Raw genomic sequence first — 20,258 nt, 5'->3', positions numbered from 1 at the left:
GGACGTGTACCAAGCAGCAAATTCATATTTTTCGTCTTGAGAGCTGCCATTTCTATGCAGGGAATCGCGGACTTGGCGAAACTGGTCTGTGCACAAAAATCCCTTCTCCTCAAGTTTATCTCGAATTACTTAATAAACGTCACTATTTTTGTGGACTTTATTTAGCATATTCTGTACGTTCTCTTCGGGCCAGATGTCGAACAAACATCGGACTTCTGCAGAAGTCCAGATCCGTCCTCACCCACTAATGTTAACCTGTCGTTTACCTGTGTCTATCTCAACTGATGCCCACACAAGCCGCCTGCGTTTTGGTTTGCTTGGAAACAGTCTGAGACCACCTCTTGCGAGCGGCCTCGGCCCGTACGATTGCTGCGTTCACAACCGCACAAACAAACCGCACAAATGTTCAATTAAAACGGACTAAATGTTGGCTTGTGAAAGCGGCCTTAGTCACTAATCCTTCACCAAACCTTGTATTTAAAAACATAGCTTTGTGACTAACCCATCTCAGTGTTATCATCCACATTCAGTGTAGAAAGTGACTGCTAAAGATCCACAACTGCTGCATGGAAACACTTCCATATTTATCTTTGCACTCAGTCTCTCTGCATTGCTATCCGAGTCAAGCAAAGCAGCACAAATTAAAATGAATGATTTAAATTGAACTCCTGCTGAAAAGGGCTGAAAGCAGCTTACAGTAGAGTGCCTACTTTTTAACCCCTCAAGCAACACCCTTTTGAATCACAGATGTAATGTAATGCATGCTGTTGTTGTAGAGAGACTGTGACAGTTAAATGCATCCAGATCACCACTAGTGTCAACATGCATGGAGAGGAGGGGGGAGGGCCTGAAAGTCAGGTTACTGTTCCTGTTCGTCAAATCAAATTTTTATCAGCAACGACAGCCAATAATTTACCCACTTATATATACCAGGATTCAGCCCTGTCCAAATCCAAAGCAAATTTAACATTACACTTAAATGTCAAAGTGACTGACCGAAGGTTTCAACTTCCTCTGAGTCTGTTTTGCTTGCTTACTTTTAATTTGCTTTTTTTTTTTTCTTTCTTTCTGTTTTTCTTTTCCTAACCTTTTTTTCTGCAGTGTTGTCTGATTATGTGTAGCTTACAGAAACAACAAATGCATTTCCATTCGTTCCATTCGTGGTTATGAAGAATCTCTTATCTATTGGTGATAAATGCATTTTCAAGGGTTTACAAGTTGGGTTCTTGTTGTTTTCTTGCTTGCCACTCGGAACGCTTTTGGTCTGTTTGTGAAAGCAGACTGACAGCGAACAAACTGACTTTGCCTTTGATGGAGAGATGACCGCCACAGAGGTTTGTACATCAATGAAGGATGTTATATTTAAGGCATGAAAAAAGTACGGACAGAGCAGAGAAAGTGATGCTGAAGATGTAATGCTCATTGAAACATTTAGGAGACGCATGCATTGCATGTTAATAAGCCCATTTAGTTCTTGTGTTTTCTCCTTTTTTCAATATATCGTAAACACACTTTATATGTATATCAGTATGTTTTTCCCACTGGCTACCTTCCAATAGAGAGCCAAAGTCACGTCTGGGCTCTTTCACTTCGGCTCTCTATAGACCGTTCTCTAAACCTCGCCCCCTTAGTTAACGTTGCAACACCTGTCAAGCTTTGATTTTCTTGTGAGAATCTTGTGAGAGGGCTCTTAAATATGCAGTTGATGGCGACACACATATCATACTGAAAGGCTGAGCCTAAAGCTGCATGTTCCAGTCAGCATCCTAGTATTATAACTATTAAAACGAAACATGTTCAGACTGTAGTTTTTAATTCTAACACCGGTAATCCACTTAGCTTACATACTTGCTTGTATCTTAAAACTGTTTGTTTTCACTTTAAAAGATTCAAGGGTAAAGGGTTTTTAGGATGAGCACTGTTTGACAAACGTAAGACTATCTCTGGTTACTTTGGCATTGGGTTGCTGGAGTAAACTTCCCCAATAACATTACAATAAAGAGCACGGCAGAGCTGCTAATGTTACCCTAAACTCTAACAGCAAGAAGGACTGGCTTCCACACAGTTAATAATACATGATGGATGTACTAGTCTTTAACATACCTAATGTGGCTTCAGTTACTGGTGTGCTCCTTGGTTTTTGCACTTTCCACTTTCATCGTGGAGAAATTCAAAGCTTGACAGACCTGCTATGCTTAGTTATGGTTGCTAAGGCTATGATTGGACAAATGCTGTTTGGGGGAGGGGTTTAGCGAATGTTCAATTTCTGTCACAATAGAGAGACGAAGTCCCTCCCCTTCCGGTGAATCCCATGGGACCTTATTTCGGATAAATACGTACGGTAGTCAACGGCTAGAGACAAATAATGTATGATCCCGTTTAATTGTGGCATGAATCACACATAGCTATGACCACGCACAAATGAAACGTTATTTTACTTGATGTGTTTTATCCATACTGTGACTTATTTGTCTTGAAAATGATCTTTTAAATTGACAAACATCATATGTGTAATTCATGGCGCGGGATCAAAAAATGATTTGTCTCTCGCTGTTGACTACCGCACATTTTCTTTCCAAAATAAGGTCCCATGGTGGTCCCCCGGAAGGGGCGGGACTTCGCCTCTCTTTATTCTTTACTTTTCTTAATTCAACCACCATCCTCACCCTCTGTTATCTCTCTCTCTGCTCGCCGCTCCTTGTTGCTCACTTTCTCTTTCCCTTCACCCTGATTCACCGTCGTGTGTCTCTTCTTCTGTTAATGACCCCTTTCCTCCTCGTCTCACACTCTCTGTCCTCCCTCTTCACTTGCTTGTCAGTCGGACGCAGATGAGGACTCTGAGATGCGGACTCAGGTACACTGGGCTCGCTTCATGGCCCTGCTCAGTGCATCTCACCGCCACCACTACCACCACCAGATGCACTGAGCCGCTCAGACATCTGTCACTTTGTGCCGTCTCTTCACCTCTGCTTGCCTGCTGCAGCTTCTGTTGACACGCTCACCATCACACCACACACCAGACTGACCATTCACTCTTGCCTGAATTCACTTCACTGACTGCTGCTGCTTCTAAACACACCATTCCAGCTCATTTCTATTGTTTGTAAATGGTGGAGTCATATTTCTTTTCCTATCGCAGCAACTAAAGTGTCAGATTTCACAGTTTTTCAAGGTTTTTCTTATCCATGGCTTTTACAGTGAGTTGCCATCATGTCATTTACAGCCAAATAGTAGAAGACAAAGCTCCCAATATCTCCTAACAAGAGTCTAAATTTAACATGGCACAGCACCTTTAACTATCTCTCCCCTCTTTTTGTCTTTACAGTATAGTTTCATAAGACGAGTTAAAGGAGAAAACGTTTTTATCAAGCATAGTAATCTGATGCTAGAGGTTGGTAAGAAAACAATGCATGACTGAAACATGCATGCAGGTGCTTTTAGTTTGAAGAATCCTAACTGATAACAAATACATCTAACGTACCAGTTGCTTTTATCTAGTTTTTGTCTAACAGATTTCTTGCTGTGAGCATCCAAAATAATTTTCGTGAGAAATCAAGCAACGCAAATGAGAATTAAGTCATTGTTTGTAGAGGTCTTAACTTCTAATGAGATTTGGGAGTGTTGTGCTTAACTAAACCTGTAAAACTAAATCTGTTCATCTTTGCATGAAATCATTTATTTTCATTGACTTAAGCTGTTCCTAAATGCTCTCTTAGCATTTAAGTACAAGCTGCTACTCTCTCAGTTGCAGCTGCCATGGGAGTGGACATTTTGCCATTTGATTACGTTGCTGTTTGTGTGAGCTGTTGCACAGGTAGCCTGCACAGCCTCCTAAACAGGCCTGTGAACATTAAATAATGAAGCTTATAATGCAGTTGATTTAAGTCTGCTTTGGTTGAACTGCATTTTATGCTTCCCAACATTTGTTTTGGTAATTCATTGGATATGCAAGCTACCGTTGCGTTCATAAAGCATGACCGTCGTTCCCTCCGCGCTCCTCCTGGCCTCACCTCCTTGTACTGTATATCATGGTTGACCGGCTACTGTAGGACATCTCGCCTCCGGAAGAGCTGGTCAAGCACCAGACTAACATCAGCGAACTGAAGCGCTCCTTCCTGGAGACAGGCGACAGCACGCCGGGCCTGACGGAATGGGAGAAGAGACTCTCCTCGTCCCCAGCGCGCTCACCCAGAGCGGACGAAGCTCCGATGATCGAGCCGCTGGAGCCGGAGGATGTAAGCTGCAGCCCTCATCAGCAGACTGAATGACGGCATGTGTGTGTGAAGCATGACATCACCGAGGAGATTTTTACATAAACAAAGACATCAATCTCGAGAGTTTATCGAGTCATAATGCAGTAACTTCAATAAGCATAAAGAGTCTGGTGCAGGTCATTTATATTCCAAATGGCTTCAGTGCGTATTAAAGGAGCGCCTTGATAGAATTAATTTATCTGGGGAGTCTTCAGAGTTAGTGCGTGAATAAAAGTGTCTCTCTTTGCCACCCTATGTCTTCACTATATCTCATCAGCAGCTGATAATTAACATATTAATGTGTCTCGGTACTGGATGGTGCAGTCATTAATCAGTAATATGATTGTTGTGCTCAGTGACATTATGTGCTGGAGTTGGGAGCAGTTTTATCTCCTTTACTTGTGTTGTGTCACATAATCTGATGAACTCACGCAGGACAAATGAGCGGCACTAATTAAAGTCTCTGAAGACTAATCGCTGACATCAAACGTGTCTGACTGACAGAAATGAAGAGAAGCTGATTCACTGGAGGAGCTTTGGGATCTGGATCATGTCCATTTGAATATGTCCTTTCTTGTTTGTCTCAATTTGTGCAACCTTTTATTTATTTGTTTATTTTTCTCTCCCCTAGACTAAAGACGAGCAGCCTGCAGGAGGAGAGGCAAAAGAGGAGGTGGAACTTAAAGCCACTGAGGTAAACTGCCTCCACTTCGTTTTTCATGTGTATTTTGTGAGTGTGGTGTTTTGTTTTGACCTTTTGTTTCTACCTATAGCTCCAGACGTATGTGGAAACTGGCACAGTTTCTTTTCACTACTTCACATGTACAGTTTCATCACTTTATTTCCTTTATCTGCCCTTCCTCTTATTGCTCTGAAATGTAAATTGAAGCTTGAAATTAGGGGTGGGAATCACCAGATGCCCCATGATACGATAATTTATCACGATACTTGAGTCACAATACAATCTTATTAGATTTTAAACATTGTGCGATATGCTGAGTATTGCGATAAGATATATCGCGATATATTGCAATTTATTACCTTTTTTCAACTGCAAATTATCTTAATTGAAAAAAACAGATGTTGACAAACTGCATACAGTTTTCACTCTGTTCATCTCACTTTTTATTGCAGCTAAATGGGATTGTCAGTCAAACAGACAGACTGACCAACACTGTCATAAAAACATAAATGTCTCATCATGCAACTGACAAACGTAACTGTTTGTGTTATAGTCTACATTGTATTTGCAATATTAATAGTTTATTTAATAAATTCAAGACTTGACATCTGTGTATCGATACAATATTGCCATCCAAATATCGTGATACTATGCTGTATCAGGTTTTTTCCCCCACCCCTACTTGAAATGTACTTGAAATTGATGATCAAGCCATTTGAAAATTGATATCTGATATGAATCACATCAAATTTAACTTTATTATCCAAGAGGAAATTCATTTGGTCAGAAGGGTGACAACAATACAAAAAAAGTAACATTACAGAAAATGCACAAGGTAAAACAATAAGGACAGCACATAAAAGAAACTGTACCACAGAAATCAAGTGCTGATAGAAATTCAACTCGACTTTCATACTTCTATCAGAGATAATACTACCATATATGTGCAGAGAAACTATGTTCAAAATGATGTCCAAGCAGTGCATGTTTGTCCAAGTATTTATGGAGCACAGACTGTGTCTGTGTCATCTCTAGATAAATAATCTCTTGAGCTTATTCTCCCCGTCTTGGCTTCCTGATGCCCTCTGTCTATTAACGTGAACGATCCATCTCCAATAAGCCAAGTGTCTCCCCAGGCGGCAGGATATCTGGTGAAATACGTGGTGGATAGTATCGCGACCGATTTGGCCACCTCCTCGGGGCCACACGGGATTAGTCTGTCAACCACTATGGACGACGACGTCTTCATGGACGCGACCCTCAGGGAGGCGGAGGAGGTGTCGGAGAGGGCGGAGATGAAGGTCAGCCCCGGAGCCGTCAGACAGGAAGTGTCCCAGGCCATCACTGACAAGAAAGGGACGCTCATTATCTTGAAGGAGGCGGAGGATAAAGCAGAGGGCAAAGAGACGAGTGTTGCGGGTGAAGAAGAGGAGCCTGTTGTCCCTGGAGAGGCCGAAGCTGAAGATAATGAAATGCAGTTTGCCTCTAAAGAGAAAGAAGCTATCAAAGAAGATGCTTCTGTTGTTATAGAGGCCAAAACCACAGAGACGCAGAGTCCGAAGATGGAGATAAAAACTGACGACATGACTCAGATTAAAGGTACTGACTCGCCTAAAAAGGCCATGGCATCGTGGATATCTGAGGAGGTGAAGACAGAGGCTTCGGAGGTCATCACAAAGGAAGTAAAAGAGATGGAGACGCCTGACGATCTGGAGCAGGAAGCAGAAATCTTCACCTTCGAAGCGGTCCAAACGGAGCAGTCAAAGTCCAGCCTGATTCAGATTACAGTTTCTGAATCATCATCTACATCCTTAGCAGTGGTACTGTATGAAAACTAAAAGCAACGACTCGGTTTTGGCTGCCTCCCTCCATATCTCCACCACCACCACCCTCAGCCTTCCCCATTGCCTTCCCTCCAGCAGCAGCCAAACCAGTCTAACAACAGTGTAACCAAGCGCTCTGCATGGCTAATCGTCCCTTAACACCCAGCGTTTACTCTCACACTTGCCAAACCGCCGGTTTCTGTTGCTTCTCTTTAGACACAACTGTTTGTTTTTGAGTTTGTTGACAGCTAAAACAGCTCGCCTTGCCTTGGGAGCAGCTGGCTCCCACAGCTGATAAGGAAAGAAACGGGGGCTGTGGCCGGCTCCTGTTTGTTTTCTACCGTCTTTGCTCAGCTGCACCATTCCTTTCTTTCAGCTCTGTTATCAGTTCCCTGAAAGCAGTGACTTCATAGCCCTGGCTCAGTGCCACCCCTGCAGCTTTCCCCACTTCATCCTCCAAAATCCCCTTCTGCCTCCGTTAACAGGGGAAAAATTGTATGTGTCTACCTGAAAAGAGATTACTGTTCTTAAGTAACAGGTTTTCAAAAGCAGATTAGTGGAAATTTTGCTGCTTGTGGATTCAGCGATCCCAAAAAACGTATTTCCGTTTGGTTTGTTCACCTTGGCGTTAGGTTCAGCTGATTTAATGAGCCACACAATCTGGTATTCCATACAATGCATACAATATTTACTTTTCAGACTTTTCATTTTTTCCTCCCTCTCTCCTTTTTGCTCTTTATCTGGTGTTCACTGTGACTTTTTGACTTTCCTCTCTTTTCTTTCCTCTCTGTTCTTGTGTCCGTCCATCTCTCTGTCCCATCAGTCTACGCTCGGATGGGTTTCCTCCTCTGAAAAGGTGACCATTCCTCTCTGGTCCTCACAGATTTCAAAATACACTGCAATGGTTTTGGTGTGACTGAATTGTCTTTAAATATTATTTGTGCCTGTTGTATGTAATTCTGTATGTATAACCCACATTTTTCTCCATCAGGTGTGATGTGAAACCGCCCTGTACCGAGTGGATTTTATTTTTGGCATGTTGAAGCAAAAACATCATCTAATGGTACAATTATCATTCACAGACATCCGCTGAACCGGAGGAGAAGGCGGTGGTTGCCACGGAGACAGAGGCAGTACCAGTCGAGTCGACAGGGCCAACGGTGAATATCCAGACCACAGCGGCTGCAAAGGCCGTGCTAGTGCACATGACAGCGGAGCTCACAGTCAGAGCAATGTCAGCAGAGCCTGCAGAGGGGGAGATAGATTATGTGGTTGTGTTACACAAGGATATTAGTGGTGATAGTTTAGGAGATTCACCTTCAAAATCTGGTATTCCAGGCACTGTGCTGTCGTCACAGCAGCTTCGACAGTGTGCATCTGTTGAGCTGGTAGCAGAAATACAGTCAACAGATTTAGGGTTAGATGAGAGCATGTCTGGCAGCAGCACTTCGCCGGAGTCTGCAGCGCTGACCTTAGCCGCAGAGAAGGGAAATGAGGAAGTAATAGATGAGGAGGGAGAGGATGCAGGTGTGGAGGGGGAAGTGCTCATGTCAAAAGACGAAAATGATGGTTTCAGATTCACTGTTGCTCCGGTCTACATCAGAGATTGGGAAAAGGAAGAGAAGCCGCCTTCAACAGGGGAGGAAGACGACGAAGGGGAAGCAGCTGAGAGTTGTTCGGAGACTTTGGAAGAGGAACTGGTAGATTTAGGAAACACAGGGGAGATAAAGCACACAGGGTTAGATGGCAAGAGAGTCCAGTTCTCCACAGAAGTGCAGTATTTCGAGGAACAAGCAGAGTTCGAAAATGGTATTGAGGAGGTGGATGAAGAGAGAGATGAATGTTCACATGCAGAGGATGAGAGACAAAAGAGCTTCTCAGACAAACCTTTGCCCTTTGAGAAAGAGAAGTATTACCATGCACAGATGGACAGCTCAGAAGATGAAATGGAGCGAACTGAGGAGGAAGAGATGGATGGAAAGAAGGAGGAACTGGAGGAGGAGGAGGAAGAGATGAATTTAAAACTGGCAGAAGACAAATATGATAATAAAGTTATAGCATCAGAAGAAGAGAAGGAAGAAGATGAAGAAAAGGGAGAAATGGAGGAACACGACCAGAAGCTCACCCCCCACGAAGTGACCCTGACTGAACCCCTTACCGCAGACGCCCCGCTCACCCATCCACCTCCAGCCGCGGCTCAGTCGGAGGTAACCCTGCATCATCTCCGGTGGCCTCAGCCTCGGCCCTGTAACCTCACATCCACCCTCCCCTCCTGCCGACACAATCTGCCACTAATAATCAAGGGCGAAACTCGACCCACAGCATGGATATGCGTCTTAACTTCACAGTTTGTCGCTGAGCAGATCGGGGGATTTTTTTTATTTGATGTGGTGCACACACTTGATCGAAACCTTGTGATTTGCATCCTGCGGTATCCACTCCTTCACTGGATCAGGGACTCTAATGCATGACTGCATGCTCGTTTTAGAGATTTACGCCCCTGGCTGAGTTTATTAGCATGCGGCATTTATTTGTGTCAATTTGATTTTGTGTACAACGGGGTTCGAGCTATTTTAAGAACAAAGTGAACACCTACAGCAATATGTTTCAGACATGACAGCTAATTGAATTAGAGCACAGATGGTTTTGGTGCTGATGCTGTACTCTGCATGCATTTATTTCTGCCATTTTTGTCCATTAGAGTCTCGATGTCGTCGAGGTGGGAACCAAAGAGATGCCTGTAGTCCACACAGAGACAAAAACTATCACCTATGAGTCTGCAGAGGTACAAACATTCATATTATCTCCATTTTACATCCTGCACCATTTTGAAAGACGTGAGAGATGATTGGGATTAAAGAATAGAGTCTGTAATTTGACTTAAAAAAATAAATCTGCCCTAAGAAAAAAGCAATAATTACTTCTATATACACACAGCCGATACTGAGCATTGTTAGCATTCATTTAGAGTTGCGTTTGTGTCCACCTGATGAAGATAAGTTCAATATTTGCTCTCCTTTTAGCTCTGTTTTGCTTTCCGCTACCTCCTGGAGGAATTATCTGGCTAAATGCTCCACTGTGTTCAACAGTTAGTTGCTACCTTTGACTCTCTTCCGTTTCATGCGTGAGCAGGTGGTGTACTGTGGGATTTGAGTGCCTTTTTTTTAGCTGAAAACGGCTGCCTGCTGCGGCCATAAACAACACTGATGAGAGGAGTGAGAATGACAGATAATAATATTGATTATAGCCATTTAAAAACTGCAGTAATTCATATTTATTGTATTAACAATGGACCAAATTTTTAACTGTGTGAATGTTTTCAGTGGTTACACAAAGAAATTTCCCCCAACTCGGCGGTGTCCCTCAGCTCTACTGAGCTTTTTAATCTTTTTTTTAGTTCATTTTTTTTGGTTTTGCGTCCGTCAAACTCCACTATCAACCCCGTTTTCATCCCCATATCAATAAATACGCCTGATAAACACACTGCCTAGCACACTACCTGCTCGTCACTGCAGACAAAATCAGCAACTAGCTGGTACAAAAGATCAAGCAAAGAAAGGAATGAATATTGGACTCTTCAGGTGGCCAGCAACCCAACTCTAAATGAATGCTTATGATGTACCGTGTCTGCCGGATGTGTAAATATCTAACAAAACCACTTTCACAGCTTTCTACGGTGACAATATGTCAGATATTGTGTTTTCAGCTTGTTGAAGATTTCCTCTGCCCACAAGTGGCCAAGAAAAAAACAATGAATGCAGCTTTATTACCAGTTAGCGCTGAATAATATTTGATAGGAACTCAATAAATCTGTTATAGTGGATAGTTTTACTTTTTCTAGAGTACAAATATAAAATGTTGAGTGTTATGTTCTTATCAACAGGTCGACACTAACGGTGACGTCGACCCCGGGGTGTTGCTGAGTGCTCAGACCATCACCTCGGAAACCACCAGCACCACGACAACCACACACATCACAAAGGTCAGGGTTCATCTATTGTTCCTTTCTGGTCTCTTAACGCTTGAAGCCTCAAACGCGACGGCAGCCTTTGCATGTCTGCTTCAGCCTTTCTTTACTGCAGAATTTAAAACAGAAAATGTGTGTGTGTATCTTTGTAGTATAGAGACATGCCTCATCATCACACACTCCTGCAAGGGGAGATGGAAACACAGACACCCCCCTCTCTGACGTACATTTATATATATATATTTTTTTAGTTAACTTGTGTGATAACCAGAAATGATGAGATGTGGTGGTTTTGAACCACTGACAGCCGCTTCAGTTTGATTAGACTGATTAGAGCTGCAGCTAAGCAGTGTTGGGAAAGTTACTCAGGGAGTGTAAGAAGTTACTTTTGACTTAATACTCCTTTAAAAAGTAATGATATTACTTTACATATTATTTGCTATCAAAATTCGTTTGTTAAGTTACTCAACATATTACTATATTGCATTCACTCAACTGAGGGTGCAAAATATTAAACTGAGGGTGCAGTGCATGCTTTTGCACCCTCGTAGAACTGGGCCTGAGGCGATATTCGCCTGAAAGTTTACCAAAGTTCAACCCGATACGATACAAAGATGCATACTGATATGTCACGCACGCACGTCATCGTAACATAACAAAAAGCAAATGGCGTTCTGGTAACGCAGTAATGCAGCGTTACTTGGATTAAAAACTGTAATATGATTATTGTTTTGGAAATTGTAATCCCATAAACTATTCGTTACTGGGGACAGTATAATATAACATGTTGCTGCCTGACACTGCAACTAAGAGAGGAAAAAGATCTGAGTCCAGATTTGTCTGAGGTGTTTTGTCGGATTTTATTTGGGCTGCAACTAACCATTATTTTTACTGCTGATTATTTTCTCGATTAATAATTTTGTCCATAGATTCAGAAAATATTGAAAAATACCCATCAAATACCAAAGTTCATGAACAGTCTTTAAATGTCTTGTTTTGTCTTTCCAACAGTCCAAAACCCAAAGATATTTACTTTACTATCATAGAAGACAAATAAAACCAGAAAATATTCACATGATTCATGTGATTTTTTGCCATTTTTGCTTTAAGAAATTGCTTAAACGATTAATCAGTTATTAAAAAACAATGTTAATCAACCAGAATTTCATTTTTACGTTTATATTCACACAACCGTTCCTGTCATCTGTGGTCCCATTAAAGGATTTAGACTAATATAAAAGGGTTCTTTCAAATAAAAATATAGCGAGATAAAACTTTAAAACTATGTGTTTGATAATGCTTCAAGCAGTGCTTGAAATGGGCCGGTACTCACCGGCACTGAGTACCAATACTTACTTTTTATTTTTGTCCACATGAGTACCCTTACTTGCGTACCGCCACTTCCTGGTGAGTCTAGGTGCGCACCACTAAACACCCGTAAAACTGCATCTCTGTGTAAACACATAGCTCACCTAATGCTGAGAAAACAGCACTGAAAATGCTTTTGTTATACAACAGATATCATATTTTAAGTTGGTTTTATTGTAGCATATATGCAGTATTATATTTGTGTACATTTTGATTTGTATCGATAGCTACATAAATGTTTTTATTAACCAAATATACTTAAATGTACAAACTGTGGAAATGTATGTCATATGTAGGCCTAATGTATGTAATGAAATGCATACAAAAATACATTTTTTGAAGTGGGATTTATTACCAAGATACACATATAAATATAAATATATCCAACATATGCGATGATCATGTCATGCAACAATGTAGCATTTATGGTACTGGGACCTTTTTTTAGTCCAATTCAGGCACTGGTTTTAAGACCATGTTTGTTGCCATTTGTTTTTGTGTGTGTATTGAATTTAAAGTTGTCTCTCTGTCTTCTCAGACGGTTAAAGGAGGAATATCAGAGACGAGAATTGAGAAAAGGATTGTCATCACAGGAGATACAGACATCGACCACGATGAGGTCTCTTAGAGTTTTCATACTGTTTCTCATTTATTCTCCGTTATCGTCATTATCTGTCTTTGCCTGTAAAGTCAATACATGGATTTGAGCAATGACCATGAAACAGTAAACTGCTAGTGACCCCTCAGGATCTTATCTTGTGCATTGCGACAGCCACATGATGTAGACTGGCTCAGCATGTGACGTTTTTACACAAAACATTATTAACTCGTGATGTGACCTTAACAAATACTGGAAGTATGACAAATGTGACTAAAAGTGGCTTCCCTGTTGGCATATTGACTCACAATCAAACATCCCCGCTCCCTCCCCGCCTTCCCTATTTTTTGTCTCCCCCTGGTGATCCCTCCTGGCACTGCACCCCTCCCCCCCCATATATAGGCTCTGGCTCAGGCCATAAAGGAGGCTAAAGAACAGCATCCTGACATGTCAGTGACCAAAGTAGTGGTACATAAAGAGACAGAGATCACGCCAGAGGAGGGGGAGGACTGACCCAGGTAAGACAACAAGGCCCCAGTCCTGGTCCCGGCCCTGTTTTAGTCTGGTCTGGTTTTGATTTGGTCCCACTGGTCTCCATTCTTGGGCATGCTGCTTTTCCCATCAGCACTTCTTCTCACTGGTACAGACAGCCCTGCTTCTGTAGCACTTACAGCTAATGCATCATGCTGTTGTCATTCCAGCTCCACTCCCCCTGCAGGGAACAAGGTCGGCTGATGCGTGTGTGTGCACACACACCGGATATTATAGTCTCAACTCGTAATGACAAGGCTTTAAACCCTTTACAGTAACGCTGCTGGCACTCTCATGCAATCTCTTGTAATCTGACTGCAACACTCCCCCCTGCTGGAAAGAAACACAATCTCTTTTTTATTAAAGAGAGCTGCTGTGTGTATTGAACATGTAAAGACCTCTCTCTCCTTTGTATAGACAATTGGGTGAGTCATGTTTTTTAAAAATGACCCAAAAAAACACGTCTTCTTTCTGACTAGTGGAAAGGAAACATCCAAGATTACACTTATGTGTTTATTTTACTACACTTAGTCTATTTGCGTTTGTAAATTTACTAAACGTTAGCATAAGATAATGCCTCATTTGCTTATTTAAACATACAATTTCTGAAATCTTGTGAAAACGGCTTCCTAGATAAGAACATGTGGAAACTGGAGACTGGACTTTTTTTTATTTACAAAGTACAGAAAAACAACTTAGGTTGAAACTGTTACCTGCATGTCGTGCAATATACAGTAAAAACATCTAGTGTACATTGTTTTGTCTGCATTGTGCAGCCTCACAAAGAGCAGCGGCAGTGATGAGCGATTAAATACCAGCTGAACCGGCTTCTGCTTCTCAGAGTCTGTGTCTGCAAACGAGCCCGCATCGACTGAAATCTGATCTTGAGTGAACCCAGACGTGCTTTAGTCTGTTTTCAACTCCGTTCTTCTTACAAGAAAAATCATATACTTCCAACTGGGCAGGTTCTTATATAACCAATAATACAAATACTATGAGGAAAAATTAATTGTATTTTCAGAAAAACATTAATTTATGCTGTTTTTTATAAAATACAATGCTCAAATACATGAAGCATCAGTTTTATACTATTTAACATATATATCAGATTATATGGGTGGGGGAGGAAATTGATACAGCATAGTACAGCAATATTTTGTGTGGCAATATTGTATCAATACACAAACGTCAAGTATCAATCTTTTATTATATAAACTATTAACCCTTTTAAAAACCCGACGTCTTTCAGAGGTTTTAGCGGGCTCAGTCTTAAAGCTAGAGTGAAGATACTGGTAACATATGAAACTAGAAAACCTAAGGAATCGATTGTTAACCATGTAATGTTCGCTTGTTTTTGAAGAACGCTAAATAATGCTCCGAAGTTGCGCTATATTTTGGCGAGAAAAAACTGCCATGGCCATTTTCAAAGGGACGAAAAACTGTATCTTATTAAATAAAACAGATGTTGACAAACTGCATAATTTGCAATTGAAAAAAGTTAACAATATATCTTATCACAATACTCAGCATATCGTAAAATGTTTAAAATTGCAATAAGATTGTATCGTGACTATGGTATCGTGGGGCCTCTGGTGATTCCCACCCCTATCAGATTAATCATCAATATTAACAATATTCTGCAAATAAAAGGTTGATAAATTACGTTTAAACTGTCTGTTATCCAACAGTGATAGTATTAGTATTAGGGCTGTCAATCGCTTAAAATATTTAATTGCGATTAATCGCATGATTGTCCATAGTTAATCACGATTAATCGCAAATTAAATACACATTTTTTATCTGTTCAAAATGTACCTTAAAGGGAGATTTCTCAAGTATTTAATAGTCTTATCAACATGGGAGTGGGCAAATATGCTTGTTTTATGCAAATGTATGTACACATTTATTACTGGAAATCAATCAACAACACAAAACAATGACAAATATTGTCCAGAAACCCTCACAGGTACTGCATTTAGCGTAAAACAATTTGCTCAAATCATAACATGGCAAACTCAAGCCCAACAGGCAACAACAGCTGCAGGGACCCCTTTGAAAATGCCCATACCAGTTTTTCTTCACCAATATTTAATGCAAGTTTTGAGCGTTATTTAGCCTCCTTCTCAACAAGCTAGTATGATATATGATTCCTTAGGTTTTCTTGTTTCATATGATGCCAGTGTCTTCACTCTAGCTTTAAAACTGAGCCTGTTACAACCTAAAAATCGCAAGTTGCGTTAAAGAAATTAACAGATGTTGACAAACTGCATAATTTGCTGTTGAAAAAAGGTAATAAATCACGATATATCGCAATACTAAGCATATCGTAAAATGTTAAAATCGCAATAAGATCGTATCGTGACTTAAGTATCGTGACTTAAGTATCGTGATATCGTATCATGGGGGCTTCTGGTGATTCCCACCCCTATCAGATTAATCATTAATATCAACAATATTCTGCAAATAAGAGGTTGATAAATTAAGTTTAAACTGGCTGTTATGCAACAGTGATAGTATTAGTATCATTTACTCATTAATACATAAAAAAAGCAAATAATAAGAATAGTTTTGCACCATGCAGCAGGCTAACTGGACAGAGAAATGTTCATGCATGAGGTAAATCCCTGACATTTTAAAACTGCGTGTAGGACACTCGTGTTTGAATCAGTTTGTGACATACGGCTCCTCTCAGCTGCGCTCTTCCTTCCTGTGTGGGGGAATAAATAGGTCAGCAGTCCTTGTGGCAGCGTTTCTGCAAAACTTCACAAATGCAGCCATTTGTGTCTCAACTTGTCCGCCGGCAAGTATTGTGAGGATTATCTCAGGTGTGGAGCTGCGTGAGAGAACCTCTCATTCCATTGCATGTCGTCGTTATAACCTCGCCACCTTCCCTCTCGAGCATTTTGAATCTGGAAACTGGTTCAGGTCCAGTTTCATTCTAATTCACCTTTTGGCTCCGAAGCTTGTTATTTCACGAGCTTTTTAAGTGAAGCGATCCCAAGGCGCAGGGTTTTGGGATGACGAGCGTGCATGTGTGTACTTGCGTGACTCACCAGATGGGAATGCTTGGCTTTGTTTCTGCGGCCTTGCCCTCAGTCCTGTGAGTGTGTGTGAGTGAGTGTGTGTGTGAGTGAGTGTGTGCTGTTTAATATCTGTGTGTCAGAGCTGCTGCGTTTGTGAGAAGCACTATTAACATGATACTAAATGTTTTTTCTCTGGTCTTTTGTCTCTTTCCACTGTAGATACACACAGAGTGTTGGGGCTAAACAGTATCAGGGAAATGTGGAGTAGCATTGCCAACAGTTAAAATTAAAATTAAACAACGTCTTACTTTGAGAACACACACAGAGAGGTGCAGATCAGTGTGAGCTCCAGTTCAAGTCCTTCAAAATGAAAACGCATCTCCAGCACACCGCTTTATTCCCCAAACGTTTTCAGCCATCTTGCCTTCATGAGGATGGTGGTTTACTTAAACTGGATCTCTCATAGTAGCACATTAATTGGTAAAAAGGTTAATTATCAGTTTTTCAAAATGAGGCAACAACTGTATTTTTTTCAGCCTCATTATTCAGTATATTCTAATCCCTTCCACCACTTAAAGGGAGACACTACAGGGGGAAAGAAAAATGTTTCAAGCACTGGTCAATTCTGAGATTTTGGACTATTTTGCTTCCATAACAAGTCTTCTTTCAGACAAGTGGAAAGAAAACATTCAAAATACATATGTTAAGGCCGTTACACACCGGCGGCGTGACGAATAAACGACTCAAAAATCTGAAATGCTCGCCTGCGAATATTATATGTCTAAGGCTTTTATTGTGAAAGGTAAGAACGGAAGGAGTGGATCTGGTCTGCGCTGCCTTTGTCAAGGTTAAAAGGAGTAGTAAAGTTTGCAATCTTGGTTCGGACTATGGAGCCTCCATGTTGTTGTTGCATAAATATAGGCGTAACTCAACCCGCTCTGCACAACGTGATTGGTTGATGCCTTTATTTGCGGTGCAAAAGCTCAGAAAATCAACTTTGTTCCAAAGGAAATGTGTCACTTTTTCGCCATGTAATACTAGTATTTTATGTGTACGCCCTGGTGTGTAAAGGCCTGTAGGTGTTTATTTTACTTCACTTTGTTTACATCTGTAGCTTTCTCCTAAATTCACCAAAAGTTAGCATTAGATAATGCTTCATATGTATATTTAAACACACAATTAAGAGTTAAAAAGTTCCCTCTGTAAGAACCTAAGACTCTTAATATGTCAACAAAATGAAACAAGAATGTATGCAAATTGGCACATATTCGATAAGATAATGCCTCATTTGTATATTTAAACACACAAGTTCAGAAATACAAAAAAAAAGAATTGTCTTAATGTAAGAAAACAACTGGAGAAGTTGCATGGTGATCTCTATTAGTTCATGTTTTACCCTATTCACCTGGGGTGTCTCCCTTAACATTTATGATTAACACTAACTAATCACAAAGTCCATCTGCATGTGAACTAAACGCATCCATCGCATGAACTGAAATTTCTAATTGTTATTAATAAAAATGCTGTTAATTTGCTTAAAGTGCTGATTTAGAAACACAGAATGCCAATTTCTCTAAATCTCCCCCTCTCAGTGATGAAACCAGATAGCAGATTAGTTTTTGTTGGACTCAAATTCAAACCACATTGTTACAGATAAGAGGCTGATGAACCTTTGTGACCCTGGTGACACTCAAATTGTCTTGTAAAATAGTTGAGCATTGTTTGTAAGTTAGTTCCAGCCCAAGAAGCCTGTGTGTATCTATGTTGTGTGTGCATTCTTGTAACTCTGTAGTCCCTCGATGCATCTATTTATGGTGGTAAATCTGCCATAACCTTTTCATCAGGCTCGTTTTCAGTCTTTGGCGGGGTGCGCTGTGGTGCTGAAGGTTCATATGTGATTAACTATGCAGGATGAACTAACTGCTGTTTCCTCTGTTCTTCCAGGAGTAACTCTGAGGGCTGTTTTCTGTTCAACCTCCCAGAATCCAACACCCACAAAACTCCTCATATTACTCCTCCGGGGACTCTCAGAAGACTAGAAAGGCTCCTCCTCTCCAAATGCTGCAGCCCGCCGCTAGTCAAAACCATCACCTGCAAATTAAACAAATGCATCTTGCATGAGAAGGACACAACATTGCATTATCAAACAGATTATACTGAAAAAACGTACGATTTAAAAAAAAAAATGGTTCTCGATTTCCACCTGCACGCCGACTCCCTGTGTGTGCAGCAAGCAGAACGTTTGCTTTCACTGCCTTATGAATTTGATGCATTTTTATGATTATTGAGAATAATTATTGTAGCACCGTTTTATTTATGAAATAAAGCCATCACTCCAGACACTTAAATACGCTGTAGGCTGCATATGTTAGGGAGCATACACTATTTAACCTTGTTGTAGAAAGTGCCAACCTCATTTGCCAGCAAGCATCGCCTCACTTACTCCAACAAGCCCATGATTTTTCCATCAGGTATGCCACTACTCCAGAGATCACTACGGCCCACTTCTGTACATATCCAAGCTTCCCTAGGAGAATAGCAAATTATCTTTCACCGTTGATTTGTCACGTCTACTTGAATTGCATTTTTCCTTTTTATGATCATTTCAGTATTTTTAGCGTTTTCCTCATCGATTGATTCCACCGAGAAGTTTCTGTTTTAGGCGAAGGAATCAAGATTTCTGTGAGATTTTTATGTGCCTGAGCAGGCTTTGAATGTCCTCCAGGGTAGATGATCGGCTGCAGCACAAGTCCCAGGTTGTGTGACTGTGAGGCAAAGGGCTCAGACTGCCGAGCTCTGCCCAGAATTAAATGCAAAGCCAAGAGAGATCCGTCACCCCCCCACCGCCCCTCCCACCCTGAACATGTCAACTGTACGTCTCCTTCATCTGTCCAACTGTATCTGAATAACCGAGTATTGTTTGTGTACAGCCATGTTTTCCTCAAAATGGTGAAATAAAAGTGGCAAATACATTTGTTTTAATTTGCTGTTTTTCTTCTCAAATAATAAAATGTTGACCACAGTACTGAACATTGTGGCACCGTTGGACCCATTGATTGTTAGTGGTGGACGGTAACTCGGTACATTTACTCAAGTACCATATTTAAACCTGCAGTAGGCAGAATATTTTTGGCATCATTGGGCAAAAATTCCATAATAACCTTTGAGCATATTGTAATTCAAGTGTTCTGAGAGAAAACTAGACTTCTGCACCTCCTCATGGCTCTGTTTTCAGGCTTTAACAAATCTAAGCCTGTGACGAAAGACTTTGGCCAATCACAGGTAATTTCAGAGAGAGAGAGCGTTCCTATTGGCTGTTTATTCAACGGAGGCACATCTTGTAGTGTACTGTTTAGCTGTAAAATGAGAAAGTTTGCTCCAGCTGGTGGGCGGTTCTTGGTATTTCCTCTGATCTCAACATGGCTGCCGGCTGGGTCATAAACTTTCTCATTTTACAGCTAAACAGTACACTACAAGATGTTACTGAAAACATTTGAGGTGAGAAATAGACATTACAGTAACAGAATATTGATTCATATTTGATCAGCGCTGCCTAGTTTGACCGTTTGATCGGAGTTTGTGAGTGATTGACAGCTGCTCAGAGATGGCAGACTCCAGCTCGGCACTGATTGGTTGTTTTCCTCCGGTCTGTGAAATCTTGCAGATGCCATTAGGAGCACAAGAGGACACAGAGGCACATGATTTTTTTTTTCAGATTACCTGTCTCATGCATTACTGTCAGGATATAGTGACCGTTTTATAAAGATCACTTTTTTAAATCATATTTGCTCCGATACTACCTACTGCTGCTTTAAGTACAATTTTGAGGTACTTGTATTTCACTTGAGTATTTCCATTTTATTATACTACTTTATACCTCTACTCTACTATATCTCAGAGGGAAATATACTTTTACTCCACTACATTGATTTAATAACTTTAGTTACTTCACAGATTCAGCCCACGAGTCTCCCGTTTACAGACATGCCCACTTTATGATAATCACATGCAGT

At 40.9% G+C, this 20,258-nt stretch overlaps 1 protein-coding gene across 13 annotated transcripts in view; it reads left to right on the top strand.

Annotated features, from left to right (window-relative positions):
- The window catches only part of LOC119499418 (protein 4.1-like), a 54,425-nt gene extending 35,198 nt beyond the window's left edge, over positions 1-19,227 (top strand). For 4 of the 13 annotated variants that reach the window (XM_037788727.1, XM_037788720.1, XM_037788725.1 and 1 more), the window contains 12 exons: positions 1,281-1,334; positions 2,819-2,854; positions 4,050-4,235; positions 4,885-4,947; positions 6,072-6,755; positions 7,582-7,614; positions 7,841-7,918; positions 9,460-9,543; positions 10,642-10,740; positions 12,632-12,712; positions 13,094-13,209; positions 18,190-19,227. In XM_037788727.1, the coding sequence (XP_037644655.1) occupies positions 1,281-1,334; positions 2,819-2,854; positions 4,050-4,235; positions 4,885-4,947; positions 6,072-6,755; positions 7,582-7,614; positions 7,841-7,918; positions 9,460-9,543; positions 10,642-10,740; positions 12,632-12,712; positions 13,094-13,204 (1,509 nt within the window). In that variant the 3' untranslated portion in view covers positions 13,205-13,209; positions 18,190-19,227. Of the gene's footprint in view, positions 1-1,280; positions 1,335-2,818; positions 2,855-3,325; positions 3,392-4,049; positions 4,236-4,884; positions 4,948-6,071; positions 6,756-7,581; positions 7,615-7,840; positions 7,919-9,459; positions 9,544-10,641; positions 10,741-12,631; positions 12,713-13,093; positions 13,210-18,189 lie in introns of all 13 variants that reach the window. The other 9 variants (XM_037788723.1, XM_037788721.1, XM_037788718.1 and 6 more) reach the window with 6 other exon arrangements.
- Positions 19,228-20,258: the final 1,031 nt, after the last annotated feature.

This window comes from Sebastes umbrosus, chromosome 12, assembly GCF_015220745.1.
Source record: "Sebastes umbrosus isolate fSebUmb1 chromosome 12, fSebUmb1.pri, whole genome shotgun sequence".
Lineage (NCBI taxonomy): Eukaryota > Metazoa > Chordata > Actinopteri > Perciformes > Sebastidae > Sebastes > Sebastes umbrosus.
The sequence above is the reverse complement of the archived record's forward strand: the minus strand, read 5'-3'. Positions and strand labels throughout refer to the sequence as shown.